Source organism: Lissotriton helveticus, chromosome 3_2 (genome assembly GCF_964261635.1).
Source record: "Lissotriton helveticus chromosome 3_2, aLisHel1.1, whole genome shotgun sequence".
In the NCBI taxonomy this organism is placed as follows: domain Eukaryota; kingdom Metazoa; phylum Chordata; class Amphibia; order Caudata; family Salamandridae; genus Lissotriton; species Lissotriton helveticus.
Window position 1 is genome coordinate 298517469 of NC_136062.1, and position 20268 is coordinate 298537736.

Here is a 20268-nt window from a genome sequence, read left to right on the forward strand (position 1 = left end):
CTGCAACAGAGAAGGGAGGTAATTACCCTAGAGGTTTCCCTTCTAAATACTCTTATCATTTAAGTCCTGACGACGTTGGTGACAGATTGATTCCCTACACTGTAGAAAACCTGTAGCTAATCTAGCTCATAACCCAGCACTACTATGCTAAATGCTTTGAAACTCTTCATTGCTTATAGGCTGAATCAAACTCACCATATTATAAAGGTTTACCACCTAAATTGTAAACTGGCTTATTTCTTTTTGGTCCCAATAATTTATCCACAAAGCACATCAGTCTGGTAATTTTGCCTATTCTTTATGTCTATTTTATAGACATTTCCCAGTATTTGTTAATCGCCTATGGGGAGTAAACATTTCAACAGGTTAGTGTGAGAGACAGTTTCCTTCTATGAATAAAGGCAAACAAGTAGCAACATCTTTAACATCTGTCAACAGCGATCTTAAGGCCTTAAAGAGTCCACACAATCCGTTTACCTTTTAACTTCAAATTTTATTTTAACAAAACACTAGATGGCAAGTCTATGAACATGATTTTGTAGTTTAGGGATCTCAATATTAGAATGAGGTAGAAAACATTCGTTTTTTTATGAGGTGGGTGTTTTGGTTTTAGCTGCTGGCAGTTTACACAGCAGTCACTAAACGTAATCCTGGAATGAAAGATAAACTATTAAACAAATATACTTATCCTCTAGAAAAATGCTAATCAGATGTGCATGGATCCAAACGTATTTCTTTTGGAAAGAAAATAGACAACTGTTAATTACATGGAACACAATTGACTGAATGAGAAAAAATCTCCATTTAATTTCCAAAAGCTATTTTCATGTACAAGTTCTGTGTGTTGCCGCTGATTACAAAAATGATGAGCAATAAACCCAAAAAAAAGAATTAGCAAACATTCAGCAACCAAAATAGAATCCTTTCAAATACACGCATAAGTATTAGAAAAAAATCAGGACTTTCGGACTGCATAGTAAATATGGCGCATAGTATAAGACTGAGAATCAAGTGCAAGAGGTTACCAACACAGTTTGCACCATTTACTTGCTAAACTTGAGAGTTTAACTAACACTGATCTAGGAATGGCTGTCGCCTTCTTCTGTGAACAAAACAAGAATTACTAACGGAGTTGACAGCCTGAATTCGAGAAACTGAAGAAATGTCAAATAACTTCATAATCTAGCAGAAAACATGGAGTAATGTAATTTTCTCAATGATAAAAATATATATGCACATATGTAGAATTATATGAAGCTATGGCGGTCATTGAAACGGTACATTTCTGTTGCAACAATGCTGCACAACTCAGTAAAAAACAAAACATGCTATATTAACTCATCTAGGAGTCATAGCATAAAAAAAACAAGTGCTTGTCAACGTAGAAAGAAACATTATGCACAGTCAAGTTCACACTGTATAACGCCAATATTCCAAGCATTCACAGACATTTACAAGGTTTGAGAAGATAAAGATATCTGATACTCTAAGAGTAGCTTTCAAAATAAGAACTTCCACACTAGAAAAAGATATACTCTGAATAAAAACGTGTAACAGCATAATCTGATGATGCACGAAAGCACATTGAAAAAATATCTTTATTAGGGCTTATTTGTATAAATATTTAATCGTGAATCCAAAAGAAGTCTTCAATCTCTCAACACAATTGTCAACTAGAGTTACTATTTTGCCCCCTATATGTTAACATTAGGGGGCCCATTTTCACCCTCATGAGATAGACTTCTGGCAGGTTTGTGTTCTGGCTGAGATTTATTTGTGTTAGAGGAGAGAACCTGGAGAGCCCATGGCTTGTTTGGAGAATTCTAAAAAAGTCTTGCTTTAGAGGAAGGCATAATCAGTAGCTATTACAACACCTAAATCCTGCAGACAGAGCTTAAACGTAGAACGAATAAACAGTTGGAACAAACTGTTAGTATACCAAAGGTCCCCCTGAGTTTTTGATTCCATTTTAGGAAAAGGTCCTTGGAGACCATGTTAGTTGTATTATTTACTCCATACAATTCAGCTTTGAACACTCACTTCTATCCAAATGCAACAAAAACTGGCTCCTCACGTTTTCTAATCATCCCACATGTTTATTACGAATAGTTTCCCCTCCTTCGATTTCAATTTGTTCATAAATCCACTTGCGGTCACAGCGACATTCAGCTCCACATTTGTTCGAGCCACAGTTAGGGCAAGCATAGAAGCAGCCTAGACAATCCTCATCAAGGCAGTCACAAAGATCCATTCCGTTGAAAAGGAGAAGTCCTTGGTTGTCATACACTTTACTCTTTGATGTCAATGTTTGTCTGTAATAGAAGACCCCAATTTAAATTTGCATACACAAATATGAATGTATATTACGTTAAAGCATCAAAATAAGTTAAGACCTTGAGGAAAAACAGAATTTAAATAAACATGTTCTTGGTCTGATTTTTCTGTATTGCCAGATCAATGGAAAGAAGATTATCTGAAGCCTCAATGACAGCACACACTCTTCTGCTTGGAATCCTCTGACAAATAACCAAAAATGCCAATGAGTGTCATGCTGTGGAATTTAAAAGTAACTTTAATTAGTTGCATTAGGCTGAGAACCTAGGTTGAAATTTAAAAGCATCAGTGCTAAAATCTAACGAATGCGAGATCAAATATATTTATTACTTCATGGAGACTCATAAGAGCAGGCATGCCAATGACTTTAAGGGGTCTACATACAGCAAATTTGGAAAAGTAAACATGAAAGGCTTGCAATGAGCAAACCCTCAGGTAAACGTACTGTGGTGTAGTTAGTATTGCCTAAAAAAAGAGAATGGTAATATAAACAAGTGGTAGGTTATGCACCACAGGAAAACCTGTATTCTAAAAACAGCACGAAGGTTGTTCTTCCATTGCACAGCGCAAAAGTGGATGCCCCAGCTTGTCAAAAGCTTATCAGTCTAAGTCTACAGAAGCTAGAGGATGGGAGGCTCCTTATATTCGGATGTATGATAGTACAACATGATAATTTTGATCGCGGTACTTTACATCGTGGATTTTACAACGCAAAACGTTACAACGACTTGCGTTGGAGGGCGCGGATTGTGGATTTTTATAATTTTATATTCCAACACCAGTCCACGTAACAGTAGGGAAGGTGTTGGAATATAAAATTACAATATTCTTAACCAACAGCGCCATCCAGCTCAAGTCTTAGTAACGACTTGCGTTGTAATGGCAGCGTTGTAAAGGTTGTGCGGTGTAAACACCGCGTTGTAAATGACGTTTACCTTATATTCCCATACTCAAGCCCATTCTCCACCCTGCTATTGAGATGTGAATACTCTCATCTGTCCTTGTTTTGTATTATAAGGTTAAGGGGGGTGTAAAATATTAAGGAGCGGCATACAGCGATAATAAACCATTTAAAGGAGAGCAACTCAACCTGAATTCCAAGTTCCTTTAGTCCAACTGACTTTTTACCAATAAGAACATTTTGTAGCTGATGAAGCATATGTTGTTGTGCTGGTCTAATTTAGGCGAGAGTTACAGACCCAACTCTTTAAAGAATTCTACATCACAATGTAGTAACAAACCCTTCATTTGCTGCCGCACCTATCACTCATTGACTATGCTTACCTTTGACCCTCCTGGTACTCCACGGCATTCTCAGCAAAGTTTGCAGTATGCAAATACCATATACGTACAATGATATCATGTCAATAATAGCAACAGACCTGTTTAAATAGACTTAACAATCTGCTCCTATTCTACCAATAATAACCCCACTAATTAGTTGCTTTACTTCTCTCATGAATATTTATTTTCACAATGAATTTAGAAACACTTCAGGACAGATTTGCCCCAATTAATGCCACAACTAGAGCAGCACCAGGCAGAGGCAATTCAGGATTGGTTAGAATAAGCAGAATATCATCAGCACATAGTAGGCATTTCAATTCTTCTTGTACTACATGTGCATCTTCTACCTAAACTAAGCCATCTAATCCATGGTCATACAGGACAGTGTCAATATTCAAGGTAGGGCTTAAAAACTCAACACAATGCCACTAGACCTACAGGTCAGTAACTTGGTTAAGTTACTAGAAACAAGGTCTACACTCAGCCTCAACACCTTAAAGTAGGAGTAAAGTCTATATTTAAGGGGACAAATTCGTCAAACTTATTGTATTAAGCTTTGGCCTATGTCTAAATGAAAGCATGCAACCTTTTCATGGCTCGTGCTTTAGCACCATGGTCGCAGTTTCAAAAGTCAGCCGGGGCAGTCTGCCGTTCATCTTTTCGATGCGTATAAAAGGAGTATCAGCGAGTTGCTCAACAATAATCTGTAATATGTCAACTTCACAGTGGCACCTACTAGGGAGACCATCTAATCTATAAATACCCATAGTTCCGGTGCAGTTATTCTGGGGTGTGAGTCACTTAGATATATGTAGATGTTGGGCTCTAACTTTGCACTGCCACAAACTAGTTGGCATACTAGATGTGGCCCTGATAGGGAAAATATTATGCCTAACACAACAATTAAGTCATTCACTAATCTGAAATAAGATTGACTCTTACCCAACCCTACGGATGTATAACAGGTGCAACGTTCGGATGTGGCAGATTATTGTCATCTCCTGCTGATATGTGGCATACTCTTCTCAAAGTCTGGCGTCTTTGAGAAGCGATGATCCTTACAGATGCATGTAGTACTGCCAAGTTGTCCAATGAGAAGTACGATACCATCAGACATTACATGCTTTTGAACAAGCAGAACTCTTGCTTTCAGGTCTTGACGTGTGCTTTTATACTGTAATAATGCACTATCAAGTCTATGCGTTTGAAGTGCTGTTCGCTTATAAGCCCGAACACGTACTCTTGTCATGGACCCTACATGCAGATATAACCGACTGCTCTTCAGCCATACCAACATTTCATAGAGGTGTTAGGGAGAGGCAACCTTGCATGTAATAAAATACAAAACTTGTTATCAAAACACACGAGATGCAGTGAATAGTAAAACTACACACAAATCATAAATTTGCATTTCTGTTTAAGAAGTGATGCAATTCTAATTACAAGAAAAGGACTGTCAGAGCCAGAATACTGATAGCTAAATTCTCAAATATTTTCTATAGAAAACCTTCAAGTTCATAATATTTTTGAGGTCTTTAGTTTTAGATTAAGTTCATTCTAGAGAGAACAGGCTCTTGTTCAGATTTTAATTTTATTTTTAATGTTTTTCTTTTCAGCCGATTTTCAAGGAAACCTACAAATGCTTTAAAAATGTTGGTGTAACATCAATAGCATGTTTATTAATTAATCTTTTTAAAGTCTAGAATTTCTGTTGTAATAAGTTCTTTAAAAGAGGTTTTGTCTAATGACATAGGATTGAAGTCTTGTCTTACTTATTTATAAACGAGATCAGGCTACTTAGATTCTTCAGTGCGATGCCATGTGTCGGCCACCACATCATTATATTCAGCATCAATCAAACAGTAGCTCCACCAATCAAAACACAAATTACCCCAGGTGCATCTGGTGAGGGAGTGCCTGGCCTTGTACTTACCACCGGGCGTTGCAGCCCCAGAGGTGCCCCTCCTGCTCCATAGCGCCTACCATAGCGCCTGCCTTCCTCCGACGCCTGGGATAGGGCCTACTGGGACTATACCTCTTCCCCCCCCCCCCCCCTTGTGCTGGGCTGGGACATCTGGCGCATGACCAGAGAGGCACTGGATGATTTCGAGGTTGCACTGAACCCCAACTTTGACTGACCTCGTTGACGCTACATCGCCTGTCCTCTGCTTGCCTAGCCTAACCCGGACCCTACCTATTGGAAGAGATGGCTTCCGGCAAGACGACGAGGCCCCCTACCCAGAGGCAGATAAACAAGAACTCCTGGGGCGCCAGGGGTGATAACAGGGAAGCTGCCCCCACAGGGGATCCGAAACTCGCTTCCCCCTCCCAGGGGCCAAAGACCCTCACGTTGGAGGACGTAATGAAAGCCATTGCGTGGGTCCGCTCATCCATTGAGACCCGTATCGACTCCGTCAACATCGAGGTCACCCTCCTGCGGGCAGACTTGCGCAAGATGGACTCTAAAGTCAAAGACGTGGAGGTCAAGACGGCGGCCTTAATAGACGACACATCCACACTCCAGCAGCAAGTTGTCCAGCTTCAGAAACGGCAGAAGCAGATGAGCGAGCAGCTGGACTATTACGAAGGGAGGGCGCGACGGAATAACATCCGGATCTTAGGGGTTCCGGAGAAAATGGAGGAGCCCTTAGCTGACCTCTTTGTGGAGTCCCTGATTACGAAGTACCTGAAACCGAAGCAACTCTCGAACTATTACTCTATTGAAAGAGCGCATAGGGTCCCAGGGGGTAGACCAAGACTGGGGGCCCCTCCTCGCCCTATCATAGCGAGGGTCTTCAACTTCAGAGACCGGGATGCAATATTGCAAACTGCCAGATCTGGTCCTCCGCTCCTGTTGGAAAATACCCGCATCACCATGTTCCCGGACTTCACGGTCAAGGTACAGGCTAGGCGTCGCAGCTTTTTGGATGTTAAAAAAGCGTTGCGAGATAGGGGCATCAAGTACTCCATGCTCTTTCCGGCGAAGCTACGCATCGAAATGGACGGTAAAACATGGTTCTTCTTCTCGCCGGAGGAGGTGTGGGACTGGCTCGAGGGCCGCAGCGGGACTGGAGGCTCTCCGCGGAATCGTTCTTCAAGGCTCGAACCCTCATTGGATAATCCTCCACCTGAAAGTCAGGAACTTTTCACTGGACCACTAGACGGGGTGGAATGACAATTTCCATGCTGCAGACGATTCTGATGGAGGCTCGACGCGGCCTCTGCCTGGTTGCAACCTGACGACTGGAGCAGCCGCCCGAACTCCGATCCTTCTCCTTTTTGAACTGGCCTCTGTTTCTGGCTCCTGTCTCCTTCGGCCGTGACCGGGCCGCACCAGCTGACTGATAAGTACAATCTAGGTTGTGTGAATAATGCTTGAGTCTTCAGTTATGATGATGTGAATGTTCTACATTTCTAATGCTTTCAGTGGGGCAAGTGGCTTAAGCGGCTTTCCCGTACCCCAATTTGAGTGGGTGGGCGACAGGCACTCTGCCGAGTTGGGGTGTGGATAGTTCTGAAATCCGCGGGCAGGGAAGCAGGGTGGGGGGAAAGGGGGATGGTGGGGTTGTTTGTTGTTCTATGGTTTCATCTTGTCCGTAGCAGAGTTTCCAATGATCACTTAGCTTATTTCCCCTTTATTTGTATCTCCAGCAGAGATGTCCCTCGTTTGGCCGCCTTGCCTGACCAGGGCTCAGTGGGACGTGGCTGGCCCCCTGGAGTGCTACCTGGCCTCCGGGGACAGCGCGCCTTTAGCTTTCCTATACTTCGAACGGTCCGGAGTACCGACCACTATGGGTGGCCTCCTCCCGGGTGGCCCACTTACTTGACCCGCTTGACTCCCAACTATGGCTCATCACACCTCTAGATCCCTTACAGTTCTCACGTGGAACGTCAATGGTCTAGGCCATAAGATAAAACGAAGTGTGGTTCTCCAATTCCTCAGACGCCACTCCCCCGACATAGTCATGTTACAAGAGACCCACCTGGTCGGCAACTCCTGTCAGGCTCTACAGAAAGGGGGGTACAAGCTCCTAGTTCATGCTGGCTTTACTTCAGGTTCCCGGGGTATGGGTGTCTTAGTTCGGAAATCCCTAGCTCTTACTTACTCGCGCTGCTGGGCTGATCCCCCTTGGCCGCTTTGCAATAGTTGAGGCCACCTGGGAGGGACGTCCCTTGAATCTCATTTCTGTATACCTCCCGCCAACTTTAGTACGGGAATCCCTCAAAGAATTGGGCACCCAAATCCTAGGCCTCTCCCCGGGAACACTCATATTAGGGGGGGACTTTAATGCCACAATGTGTGACGACCTGGACCGTAGACCCCGGAGAGGGTCACACCGTCAGACCTGGCTGACTTCGCTCATGCTTTGGGGTTGGCTGACATCTGGCGCCTACACTTCCCGGACACGCCCTACTTTACACACTACTCCAACGCTCATAATAGTATGGCCAGAATTGATTATTTCTTCTGCCCCGTCGCAGACTTTGGGTGCTTTGTTCGCCCGAGGGGCCTACCCCGAGGTATTTCCGACCATTCACCACTCGTGGTTGACCTGACATATAACCACCAGGTAACGCGCTGCCCTATTGTCATTAACCCCTGGTTATTGCATATCCCTGATATCAGAGAGGCATTGCAGGAGCGCACGGAACTCTATTTTGAGGAAAACGTTGGCTCTGTAGGCTCTGCCGTTACGCTCTGGGAGACCTATATAGCGGTTCTGAAGGGTGAGGCCTTGGCACTTAAGACGTCTCACTTGCGAAAACACGCTGAGCAGATCACTGAGGCGGAATCAGCCCTGATACAATTGGAAGCGTCCCATAATGCTGCACACTCAGATTTGACTGCCGCTCGCCTTCGAGCTCAGCAGTTAACCTACAAAGCACTGGTCCAGGAGAAAGCTCAGGCGCGTCACCGGGTCTACGAATTTGGGGACGCTGCAGGCAAAATGCTCGCGTGGTTGGAGCGTCGCGACCAGGGGTCTCGTTGGGTCTCATCCATAACTAGGCCAGATGGCTCTGTGGTGACGGATCCGCAGGAAATAGCGGAGGCATTCGCGGACCACCTTGAACAGGTTTACACGGCGAGTAATGTTTACTCGTCCGCCGAGTCTAGTCAGCTGTTGGGAGAGATGAGTCTCCCGACCATTCCGGACGACAATCGAACCGCCCTTGATGCCGACCTCTCCGCAGAGGAGCTCACTACGGCGCTCTTTGCGGTGAATTCCGGTAAGGCCATGGGCCCCGACGGGGTTCCCGTAGAGTTCCTGAAGGGGATGGTCCGGGACATCGTTCCACATCTTCTGAACATGTTTAGGGAGAGTCTGGAGCGCGGAGTGCTCCCCCTCGACCAAAGACTGGCATCCATCGCAGTCATTTTGAAACCGGCCAAGCCTCCAGACGTATGCAACTCCTATTGTCCGATCTCCTTGATCAGCGCTGGGGCCAAGGTCCTGGCTAAGCTACTTGCTACGCGTCTCCTCCTGGTGCTCTCTTCTTTGATACACGCCGACCAGTCCGGTTTTCTACCGGGCCGTAATACGGCCTTAAACCTCCATAGGGTGCAGAACGTACTGAGTCGTCAACCTACACTGTCTCAAGATGCGGCCATACTGTCCCTAGACGCAGCGATGTCGTTCGACTCGATCAAATGGTCCTACCTGTTTGAGGTCCTCCGCCGATTTGGCTTTGGGCCTGTCTTCATAGGGTGGGTAAGACTTTTATACACGGACCTCTTGGGTCAAGTCAAGGTCAATAACTATACGTCCCGGAAGTTCCCGCTACATCGGGGCACCAGACAGGGCTGCCCTCTCTCCCCCTTGTTGTTTGCCCTCACATTGGAGCCCCTGGCCCATTGGATCCGCACAGACGCCTCTGTTAGAGGCCTACGGTGGAGCGACAAGACGGTAGACAAAATTTCCTTATACGCTGACGACATACTGCTATGTGTGTCGTCCCCACGGTCCTCCATCGATAGTCTGTTCCATATCCTCACGAATTTCGGGAAGTACTCGGGATATGCCATAAACTGGTCCAAATCGGTGCTTTACATGTTACGTGGTCCTCCACCTCGCATGCCTAGAGGTTTTACAATTACAGTAGCCACAGAAGGCTTTACATACTTGGGAATCTTCATTACTTCTGATCACAAACTGTTTTATGACCGTAATCTACAAGGTCCACTCCGTAGGCTCCGTGGCTCACTGGCGGTCGCTCCCGCTCTCTCTCCCAGGCCGGGCGGCGCTGTTTAAGATGTTAGCGCTTCCACGCTCCCTATATGTCCTACAAAACTGCCCTTTCACCATTCCGGACTCCTACTTCAGGGCGGTGGACGGTGAGCTCAGGACGCTGCTTTGGGACGGTGGCGCTGCCCGAATTGCTCTCTCTAAGCTGTTCCAGGGCTGGTATGACGGGGGAAATCGCCCTTCCCAACCTCGGCCTTTACTATTGGGCTTCCCAGCTAGTAGTCATCAACCAATGGATACATGGGTCACCTCTAAACCCGGCCTTTCTTTTGGATAGAGATCAGACGGGAAGGCTATCTCGGTGCCCTATACTGTAAACCCTCTAGATCTAGATACGTGGGTCCCATGTCACACACAGTAGATGTATGGCACAGAGCCAACAGAAGATTGGGATGGGCGGACAAACTCACCAGGGCGTCCCCACTATGGTCGGCGCAGCGCCTCGGCTCTCTCTGCTTTTCCCAGGGATTCGATAAGTGGGACATGATCGGGATCTCTGAGGTCGGGGACCTTATTCATAAAGGTAAATTGATGTCCTTTACGGACTTACGAACTAAATATGCTCTTGCACCCACTGAGTTTTTTAGGTACCTGCAAATCACACATGCTCTCCGAGCTGCCTTCCCCGATTTTGCCTCCATACCTGCCACCTCCCCGCTGGAGGATCGGTTGCTATCGGAACCCCTCCCTGACAAGGCCCTCTCCCTGACCTATCGTAAGCTCTGCAATAACCTCCCTGACTCCTTCCTGTTACTGCGGACCAAGTGGGAGGCGGACGTGGGTCCATTGGATGAAGAGGAGTGGCGATCGGCACTTATGTCCTCGAGGGAATCGGCCATATGCCATAGGTATACATTGATTCAACTCAAAGTGCTACACAGGGCATACATGTCTGCCCTTACACTGGCCAGGATTGGTCGCCGGCCTGATGCTCTGTGCCTCCGAGGATGTGACCTCCCCGGGACCTTTTATCATATATTGTGGGATTGCCCAGTAGTGACACAGTTCTGGAAGTCAGCGGTGTATAAAATGAGTTGTTCCCTGGGAAAACCACTCCCTACTTCCCCTAGGACCTGTATCCTCAATATATGGGGCCCAAACGACCTGGCCACCTTCTTCCGGAGCGCACTAGACAAAGCAAAAAACCGCCCCAAAGAACTTTTCAACATCATTCAGAAACAGTCCTCCAAGCCCAACAAAGCTAACCCCCCTGCCTCCAAACTTCAGTGTAACAAACTGGACAAAGTCTTCAATGACAAAATCTCCAATATCAAGCTTTTCCTAGAGCCCCACCCTCAATCCCAACACTGCAAATCTTCACCCTTAATGAACTCTAACCCAACCCCAGCTCACAACATGCTCCCGGAAGCAGAAACCCCTCCTCTGTCTACCCCCAAAATCAGCACTCACCCTAGTCCCCATTTCCCCCCAAGCGGTGAAAGGACATCTGACCTCTCTCCGAAGAGGTACTTTCCAATGTGATTACCAACTCCAAACCCTTCCAGGCACTACGCAGACACTCTACCCGCCTCCTTAGCTAAAAACCTCAACCTTACCCTAACCCCACTGTGGACAAAGATTATCAACAGCTCCCTAATCAACGGACTGATGCCAGACTGCCTCAAACAAGGCAAGTCACCCCCCTTCTTAAAAAAAATGATGCTGACCCGAATGACCTCAAACACATTAGGCCCATCGCCAACCTTCCTTTCCTAGCCAAAATCCTGGAGAAATGTGTTCTCTCCCAACTGAACCAACACCTGCAATCTAACAACCTACTTGGCTCACACCAAACCGAGTACAGGAAGGGATTCAGCACAGAAACCACTGAGCATTACCGATGACATTCACAACTCCCTTGACTCCAACAGATACTGCCTACTTGTCCTCCTCGACCTATCAGCTGTTTTTGACACAGTTGATCACAACCTACTCTTAGATGCCCTACAAAAGCGTGTCGGAGCAGATGGCAATGTCCTAAAATGGTTCTCCTCATTTCTACATAAATGACACCGACACATCCCCCTCAACTCGGTGTCCCTCAAGGCTCAGTCCTCTCCCCCACACTCTTCAACATATACATGGAACCGCTCACTACCATTCTAAAACAAGCAAGCATTGCCTACCACCTCTATGCTGTCGACACCCAGCTGTACATTGAGATCTCCTCCCTCAATGGCATCCTCTGTCTCATCTTCACTCTTTCAAAAGTAGAAAACTGGCTAACACTCAACCACCTCAAACTCAACCAAGAAAACACTGAAATCCTTGTCTTCTCCAATCACAAACAACCCCCTTCGATCCAAGAACGGATAAACAACCTTGATTTCCTAAACTGCAGACCCACTCAAGCAAACTCAGCTAAATCACTAGGGATCTCTCTAGACCCAAGTCTCAACATGAGCTCCCACATTAAATCCACAGCAAAAGGCGCCCTCTACAACCTAAAACTCCTCAATAAATCTTTCATACCCCCATATGACCTAAAAATCGCAACCAAATCTCCAGTGCTGTTCAGACTGGACTATGGAAATGCCACTCTAACGGGGACACCTAAAACACACACATCCCCCACGAGAGCCACCCTAAACGCAGCAGCAAGAATGGTCACAGGTACCAAGAAATACGACCACATCCCCCTGCATTACAAGCCCTAAAATGGCTACCCATCGAAGCATGCTGCGCCTTCAAAGCTGCCTATCTGGGGGGCGTGGCTTAGCGGGCATCGATGGTGGACGCAGCTTGCTAGAGCTCCTCCCACCGGCCCGACAGTTATCCGGCGAATTATCCTGGCTCCTGGACCCGCCTTGTAACCCACACCTGAGGCGATAGTAGCAGAGGGCAGGAGGTGTTGCCCGGTGCGTTCTTTGGCGCTCCCGGACCCTGTTTGGCAGAGATAGCAGCGGCGGCAGTTTGCGGCCTAGTCCCGGGGAGTGAAGCCGGGACCTCGATTTTGGCGCTTCCAGGTCGGGAGCTCTCTGCGGCGGCCGGCTGTGCCTGCATTTATCCTGGGCCTGGGGCCCCCATTGGAGGCGGAGCTGTGGGCGAGTCCTCGGGCCTGCCCGCTGCAGTGGAGACGCCGTTCTGTGCTGGGAGAGAGGCCGGAGGGAGCTGCGGCCTACCTCGGGCCGAGAGACCGGGACCTCGATTTTCAAGACTCCCGGCGGCGGAGCTGGTGCATTGCGGTGGCCAGGGAACCGACTTGAGTGGCTGAGGGTGCGGTGCCCCTGAGGTGAGATCATGCCCAAAAGGACTAGTGTGGGGCGCTTGTGCTCCCTTGCTTCAGGCGAGTGTGGTAATCGAGCCTGGGGGGCCCCAGCGGCGGCACCAGGAGTGACGGCGGAATCGACGTGGTTGACTCTGCGTGGCCCCATCAGAGTGTGACCACGAGGCGGCGAGGGATTGCGGTCGGCCCACGCAGCTCCGGTGAGTGCCTGGGACAGTTGGACTGTGTGGCAGAGGGGCTCCCTCGCCTGAGGCTGGTGGCCGGTCATTGAGTGGCCTGGTGCGGGGCCACCCCCACCCCCTTGTGGCTGGAGATTGGAGCGGGGGCTGGGCCCGGCCACAACGACATTGGGCACCTCACTCTTGGGGGGCAGCCTTGTGGAGCCCGGTGTACCCCCTGGCAGCGGCCGACGATTGCGTGGAGGAACTGTGTGCCTGGAGTTAGGTGTGTGGTGTACCCTTGGCTACGGACAATCCGGAGACAGTAGAGTCCAGGTGTTGCGGACATGACCAGAGGCGGGGGAGGCAGCGGGTCCGCCAAACAGGGGCCCATAGATAAGTTTACGGGGCCGAGTGGGGCGCCCGGTGCATCGGGCGGAGGCCAAGGGACAGGCCCTGACAACGCAGCGCTTATGGCAGCGATTACCCAGTCCAGAGACATGCTAGACGCCACGATAGGGGCAGTTGGCGCAGACGTGACCCTGTTGCGCCAGGACCTGCGAAACGCAGTGGCACGTATTACCGAGGCGGAATCCAGGATATCGGTGGTGGAAGACTACGTCGGGACCCTGAAGCGGAAAATGGCGGCAATGGAAAACGTCCAGAGGGGCCTTGCGCTCCGTGTGGAGGATGCCGAAGGGCGGGCATGTAGGAACAACCTTCGCTTTGTGGGGTTTCCGGAAGGATGCGAGAAAGGGAACATGGAACTATTCTTGTCCCAGTGGTTGGAGACTTGGCTGCCCCCGGACGTTCTGTCACGGTGCTTTGTGATTGAGCGCGCTCACAGAGCCCTGACGCAGAAGCCGCCGGCGGGGGAGCGGCCCAGGCCAGTGATAGCTAGAATCCTGAATTTCCATGACAGAGACACTATCCTCCGGGAGGCAAGGACCAAAGACTCTCTTCTATTTGAAAACCAGAAGATCATGATCTTTCCGGACTACACCAGAATCGTGCAACAACAACGTAATTCGTTCATTGCCGCCAAGGCGAAACTGAGAGGTCTGAAGATCCAATACTCCTTACTTTATCCGGCCCGCCTGCGGGTAGTCTACCAGTCACGAACCCATTTCTTTGATACTCCGGAAGCAGTCTTTCAAGGGACTGATGAGACAGTGAGGGTCAGGCCGCATGCCCAGCCGGGACTGAACCCGGGCCACTCGAGGGACCCATCGCAGGAACGGGAGGATCACAGTGCCAGGAGCAAGAGTAGCGCTCCACTTCCCGTGGTGGGAAACGAGATGGCGCGCCTACCGACTCCAACCACTCTGGCAAAGAGCATGGAGGGGCCTCAGGGGACTGAACTTGCGTGCAGGAATTACGGGCTCCCGCTGGGAGGTGGTGCTTTCATGTGTTCTTTTGGACTGCTGCTTGCTAACTGAATGTATAGCCACTGCTTGCTTTCCTTTATCATTGTTGGGACTGTGTGGAGCGGCGGAGTGGGGTCCAGGATGCTCTTTTACAGGGGCTTTGCCTCCTACTTAAGTGGGGGTCTGTTGGCTGGAGGGGTAGTTTTGAGGGGGGGGTTCTTGGGGATCCATTGGAGTGGTTGGCCGCTGACCTCCCGTTGGGGGTTGGGGCGCTCCTGCACTGCGACAGGTACTTCAATGTTGTTGAGGTATAGGGGAGGGGGGAGGCCAGTTTTCTGGGAGTTGGGTTGGGGATGGGTCTGGGGGAGGGGGGTGAGGGGATCCGCAATGTTTGGGTCCACAGGGGTAACTTGTTCACACACGATGGTTCACCAGGTTCGGCTTATATTCTATAGACACTTACACTCTCCTACGCCCGGGCATTTGCAGGTCTTCCCAATCGATGGCGGCTAGGGATTCTGCCTCGGAGCTCCCCAGAGCTGCACTGAGAATTGTGAGTTGGAACGGGAGGGGTATGCTTGATAAAATCAAAAGGGGTGCTGTGCTGCGACAGGGGAAAAGAGAGAAGGCTGATGTCCTACTGTTACAAGAGACTCATCTCCTGGGTACCAAGACTCTGAGTCTGCAGCGCTATGGGTATCATCAGGTGTTCCATGCTGGCTTTGTCCGGGGGTCCCGGGGTGTGGCAGTTTTGGTTTACCGAAGGGTGTCCTACATACACTCTACACACTGGATTGATGCCCAGGGCAGACATGTCTTTATCAAAGGAATGATTGGTGGGGAACAAGTGGTCTTTGGTAGTGTGTATGCTCCCCCCCCTTGCAATGGTCTCTGGTGGAGAAGCTGTTTACGGTCTGGGCTGATGTGCCGGACGTCTTGTCGGTGATAGGAGGCGACTGGAATGATGTGATGGATGGATCTGCGGATTGCTACAGGCCGAATGGCGGACAGCTGGCGGCTGTCCCTACGAGACGGAGTGATATGGTGAGAGGTATGGGATGGATGGATGCCTGGCGCTATCAACACCCACACAGTCGGGAATTTACCTATGTCTCGGCGGTCCATCGATCCTTCTCGCGGTTGGACTACTTGTTCGTCCCGTGCGCCACAATCGGAAGGGTGGCATCGACCGCTATACTGCCGCATGGGCTTTCTGACCACTCCCCCGTCACGATAGATATCCTCCTTGACAGAAGGCGGTAGCCATTTAGATGGCGCCTCTCTACTTGGCATCTGCAACAAGATGACTACCAGTCCCATATGCGAGAGGCCATTGCTCACTACTGGGAGGAGAACGAGAGGCCAGCTTCGGACGCGGTGACCCTCTGGGAGGCCATGAAGCCTACACTCAGAGGAGTGGACATAGCCTGGTGTGCGAGGGCCCGTAGGACACGAGGGGAGGACTTGGAGAGGGCGGCGGATCGCGTCCGCACTCTGGAGGCACGGTCTACGGAGACAGGGGCGGAGGAGGACACGCGGCGACTCCTGCAGGCGCAGAGCGATGCGGCTTCCCTACTTCTTGAGGAGTCGCGCCATATATGGCTTGCTACGCAGAGTAGAATATACCAGTGGGGAGACAAACCCAGCCGAATGTTGTATAGGCTATGCCAGGGCACGTTCCAGGCTCAGACGTTGCCGGCGCTGAGAGTTGACCGATCCAGGGGTTATAGCCGACAGCTTTGCGCGCTATTATGAAGCGCAATACGCCCCCAGAGATTCTCTCCCTGTGGAGGCAGTAGATAAATTCCTGGCGGACCTCCCGCCGCGGGGGATCTCCGATGAGGAGCGTGACAGTCTCGAGCTTCCTTTGTCCGCGGAGGAACTGGGCAAGGCACTGGGTGAGCTGAATGCCGGGAAGGCCGCGGGGCAGAACGGCTTCCCATGCGAGTTTTTACGGAAATATCATCTCCAGTTAGGGCCCCATTTCAAGAAGGCATTGGATGCTGCTAGAGAGCTGGGTCAGCTGCCGCCGGATTGGAGGCATGCCGAGATAGTGGTGTTCTGCAAACCGGGAAGGCCGCCTGATCGCCACGAATCGTACCGCCCAATCTCCCTCCTCAACATCGAGGCGCAGATACTAGCGAAGGCGCTTGCCAACCGCCTCCTGCCGCTGATTACCGCTCTGGTCCACCCGGACCAGGCTGGTTTTATGCCACACAGGGCCACTAGACACAATATTAGGCGGGCCCTACTACGGAAACGCCCTCTACGCGAGAGCCCCGACCAAGCTCATCAATCGACTACAACGCATCCAAAATGCCTCGGCACGACTGATCCTCGATGTACCACGACACCGCCACATCACCCCCCACCTGAGAAACCTACACTGGCTCCCCGTCAACAAGAGGATATCCTTTAAGCTCTTCATCCACGCACACAAGGCACTCCACAAGACCGGCCCAGCCTACCTCAACAGACGGCTCTCCTTCTACACCCCCAACCGCCAGCTACGCTCCGCCGACCTCTCACTCGCCACCGTCGCGCGCATCCGACGAACAACCACCGGCGGGAGATCCTTCTCCCACCTCGCCGCCAAGACATGGAACACCCTCCCACTGAGCCTACGACAGACCCCAAGACCTGCTAACCTTCAGGAGGATACTAAAGACCTGGCTGTTCGATCAGTAGCGCCCCCCCCAGCACCTTGAGACCCTCGCGGGTATGTAGTGCGCTTAACAAATGACTGAGTTCATAAGCGTTATTGGTCTATATGAACCAGGTTCGGTAGCTGGCTTCCCCTTTTTTAAAATAATCACTATATCAGCACCTCCCCATGACCCTGGTATAGATTCCCCAACCTGTGCCTTCTGCATCGTAGTTAGCATATCCTCCCAGAGAACATCCCCAAATACTTTATAAAATTCCATTGGAATTTGGTCAGGACCAGCCGCCTTTCCGGAAGGGAGATTAGATATAGCAGCTTTAATATCCTCCAAGTCTAATAACTTTTCCAGTCCCTCTGATTCTTGCTCTGTCAGACACACCACTGGAATATATTCTAGATAGGTCCCTATTTCCTCCGGGTCTTGATCTTGCTGGTCATCATAGAGTTGGGCATAAAACTTCCTAAATACCTCTCTTATCTCGTCTGCATCTATGTATGATTTACCTTCAGGATCCCTGATTTCCCTTACTTCTCCAGAAGCAGCCTTTTGTCTAGTGCGTACAGCTAGAGTTCGCCCAACCGTTTCACTAAACTCACGGCATCTCTCCTTCATAGCCAGGTAGGTCCTGGCTGCTTTATTAGCAATATCCTCTTCCGCCTCCATTTTTGCCTTTGCAATTCTTAAAAGCAGGTTCCAACGTGGCCCCCGTTGCGACACGGTGATGGAGCTCTTCCTCCGCATCCAGCACTGCCCTAGCTAAATCTCTGTTCCTAGACTGTTCCAGATTTCGTTTATGGATTTTAAAACTTAGGGTTTCGCCACGTACTCCCGCTTTAAAGGCGTCCCAAACCATACCTGCAGCTGCACTACCTCTATTAATTTCAAAGAACTCTTTAATCCAATGCACCATATGCTGTATATATTTTTGATCCTGTAGAAGCCCTCGCTCAAAAGTTCACACTCTCTCCTTCCTAGCCCTGGTTGTTATATCCAGCTTTAAAATCAGAGGGTTATGATCACTATGTATTCGGGGAAGTCTCTCGACCTTAGTGCAAGGGATCAGTAAGTTAGAGGCGAAAAAATAATCTAATCTCTCACACACACCCGATGAGGAGCAGAATAGTAGGTGTACCCTTTATCACCAGTTCTTGTCTTCCCCCAGACATCAGAGAGCATATTGTTTTTCACCAATTGTCCTAATGCGCGGTGCACTCTTTTTTTCCTCCCCTGATATCTCCCAAACAACCCTACCTCTAGCCCATCCGCTCCATTAATGTTGAAATCCCCTCCCAGTATCACACGAGGTGCCCAAGTAGCTAACTCCACATCTAAAAACTCAAGGATCTCCGGGTCGTCCTCAGTTGAGCCATAGATTGCTCCTAAGGTAAACCACTCTCCCTCCACAAAACATTTCACAAGCTCCACACACCCGCACTTAACATTATGGCGTTTTTACAAAAATTTCTCCGCTAAACAGCCCCTCGCAGGGCCCGTGGGGTATTGCAGCACCGACCCCACGAAGAGCAAAAATGCCCAATGATGAAGCATGACACCTTCACTGGTGCGTGAGGACAACTCTTCCAAATAAGGAAATTCCCCTGACCTATACATCCATCCCAAGACAAACAAAATATTTAATCCCCCCCTTTGTTTCGCTTCCCCGACCATCACCCTGTCTGCAGCCAAATAAGCCAGAATACCCTTTAGGAACAGCTACCCCTGAATGCTATACATCCGATCTTGAAAGATACTCAGTCTATAGGTATAGTATATTATTAAAAATGTGGATGTAAAACAACCATTCCATATGCCTAAACATAATTCCTATTATTTAAGCACCTACGCTGTTTTCGCAAATACTCCCTTGCTAATATGCACTGCTCTCCAAGGTTTCTTTGCCATAAATATATCCTCTGAACCCATAGTTTACTTAGCCCCCTAATTTTAATAACTTCCTTTACAAAAGGAAAACGGTTGTTGATCTTAGCTTCATTAGGGAAGATGCATGCTGTAGTTGCTTGATTGCAACAACTCTCTCTGCTACTCATCAGTGCCTTGAGTCACACACATTAAACCTGTTGCGAGTAGGAAGGCTGGGGAAGATGGCTGCAATCCTCTATGGCTCAAATTACTGAGACTGTAGAAATAGAGGTACTGTGGGATAGGCACGCTCTAAGACAAAGAGAAGCTGCTAGTTCAAAGTAAATCTGAAAAGTTCAGACACCTGCTAAGGGCATGGTGCTCAGGAGCTGACATACATATCTTGTGGACCTGTAGTGTCATACAATTATATTGGTCACAAATATAGAATACACTGCATACAACTTGTAGTTTGCTCTATAAACCCTCTGGCTTTAGTACTACTATATTATACGTTGCACACTGAAGGCAACATATACCACTGGAAAAGATGGGATTCAAACATAGGTTATTGCCAATATAGCCACATTAAGTAAATTGAAGACAAGCTCCTCCGGAATATGCAGATTTGATATGAAATCTGGCAGCTGCGTCATCCCATGAACTAGCGATATACACATCACATAATCATGACCGATTTTTGACTACATATGGGGCCCTTTTTATATCCTTCTAATCTGAATACATATTAATAAAACGCGGACTTTGCAAAAAGTAACACTTGAGCAGTGTGAATAATTCTGCGAGGTACACTGAAAAATAATGCAAAAATGGAAATAAGTGCATGGCCTTCAATAAAAGTCCAGCAATGGGAACACATGCTACTATGAAGCCAGTATTTATTCTTCAAGTATGTGGATGAATTCTCGCATTGGGTCACAATAAGGGGTCTTTGCCCATCTTTTTGACGCCATACTTGGAAAAGTATAGATGCATGTAGTGCAAGATTAAATTATGTGATATTCCCTCATGTTTGTAGATGTAACGTGTATTGGCTGCTTTTTACACAAGTTCTACTCATTCTTGTTCCTTATCAATCCCTCCCACCAGCCTCTTTGCAGATTT

At 48.7% G+C, this 20268-nt stretch overlaps 1 protein-coding gene across 1 annotated transcript in view; it reads right to left on the reverse strand.

Annotated features, from left to right (window-relative positions):
* Nucleotides 1-472: 472 nt before the first annotated feature.
* ARL14EP (ARF like GTPase 14 effector protein) overlaps nt 473-20268 on the reverse strand; it is a 33931-nt gene continuing 14135 nt past the window's right edge. The window contains exon 4 of the mRNA XM_078684195.1: nt 473-2312. Within this exon, the coding sequence (XP_078540321.1) occupies nt 2084-2312 (229 nt within the window). The 3' untranslated portion in view covers nt 473-2083. The remainder of the gene's footprint in view (nt 2313-20268) is intronic.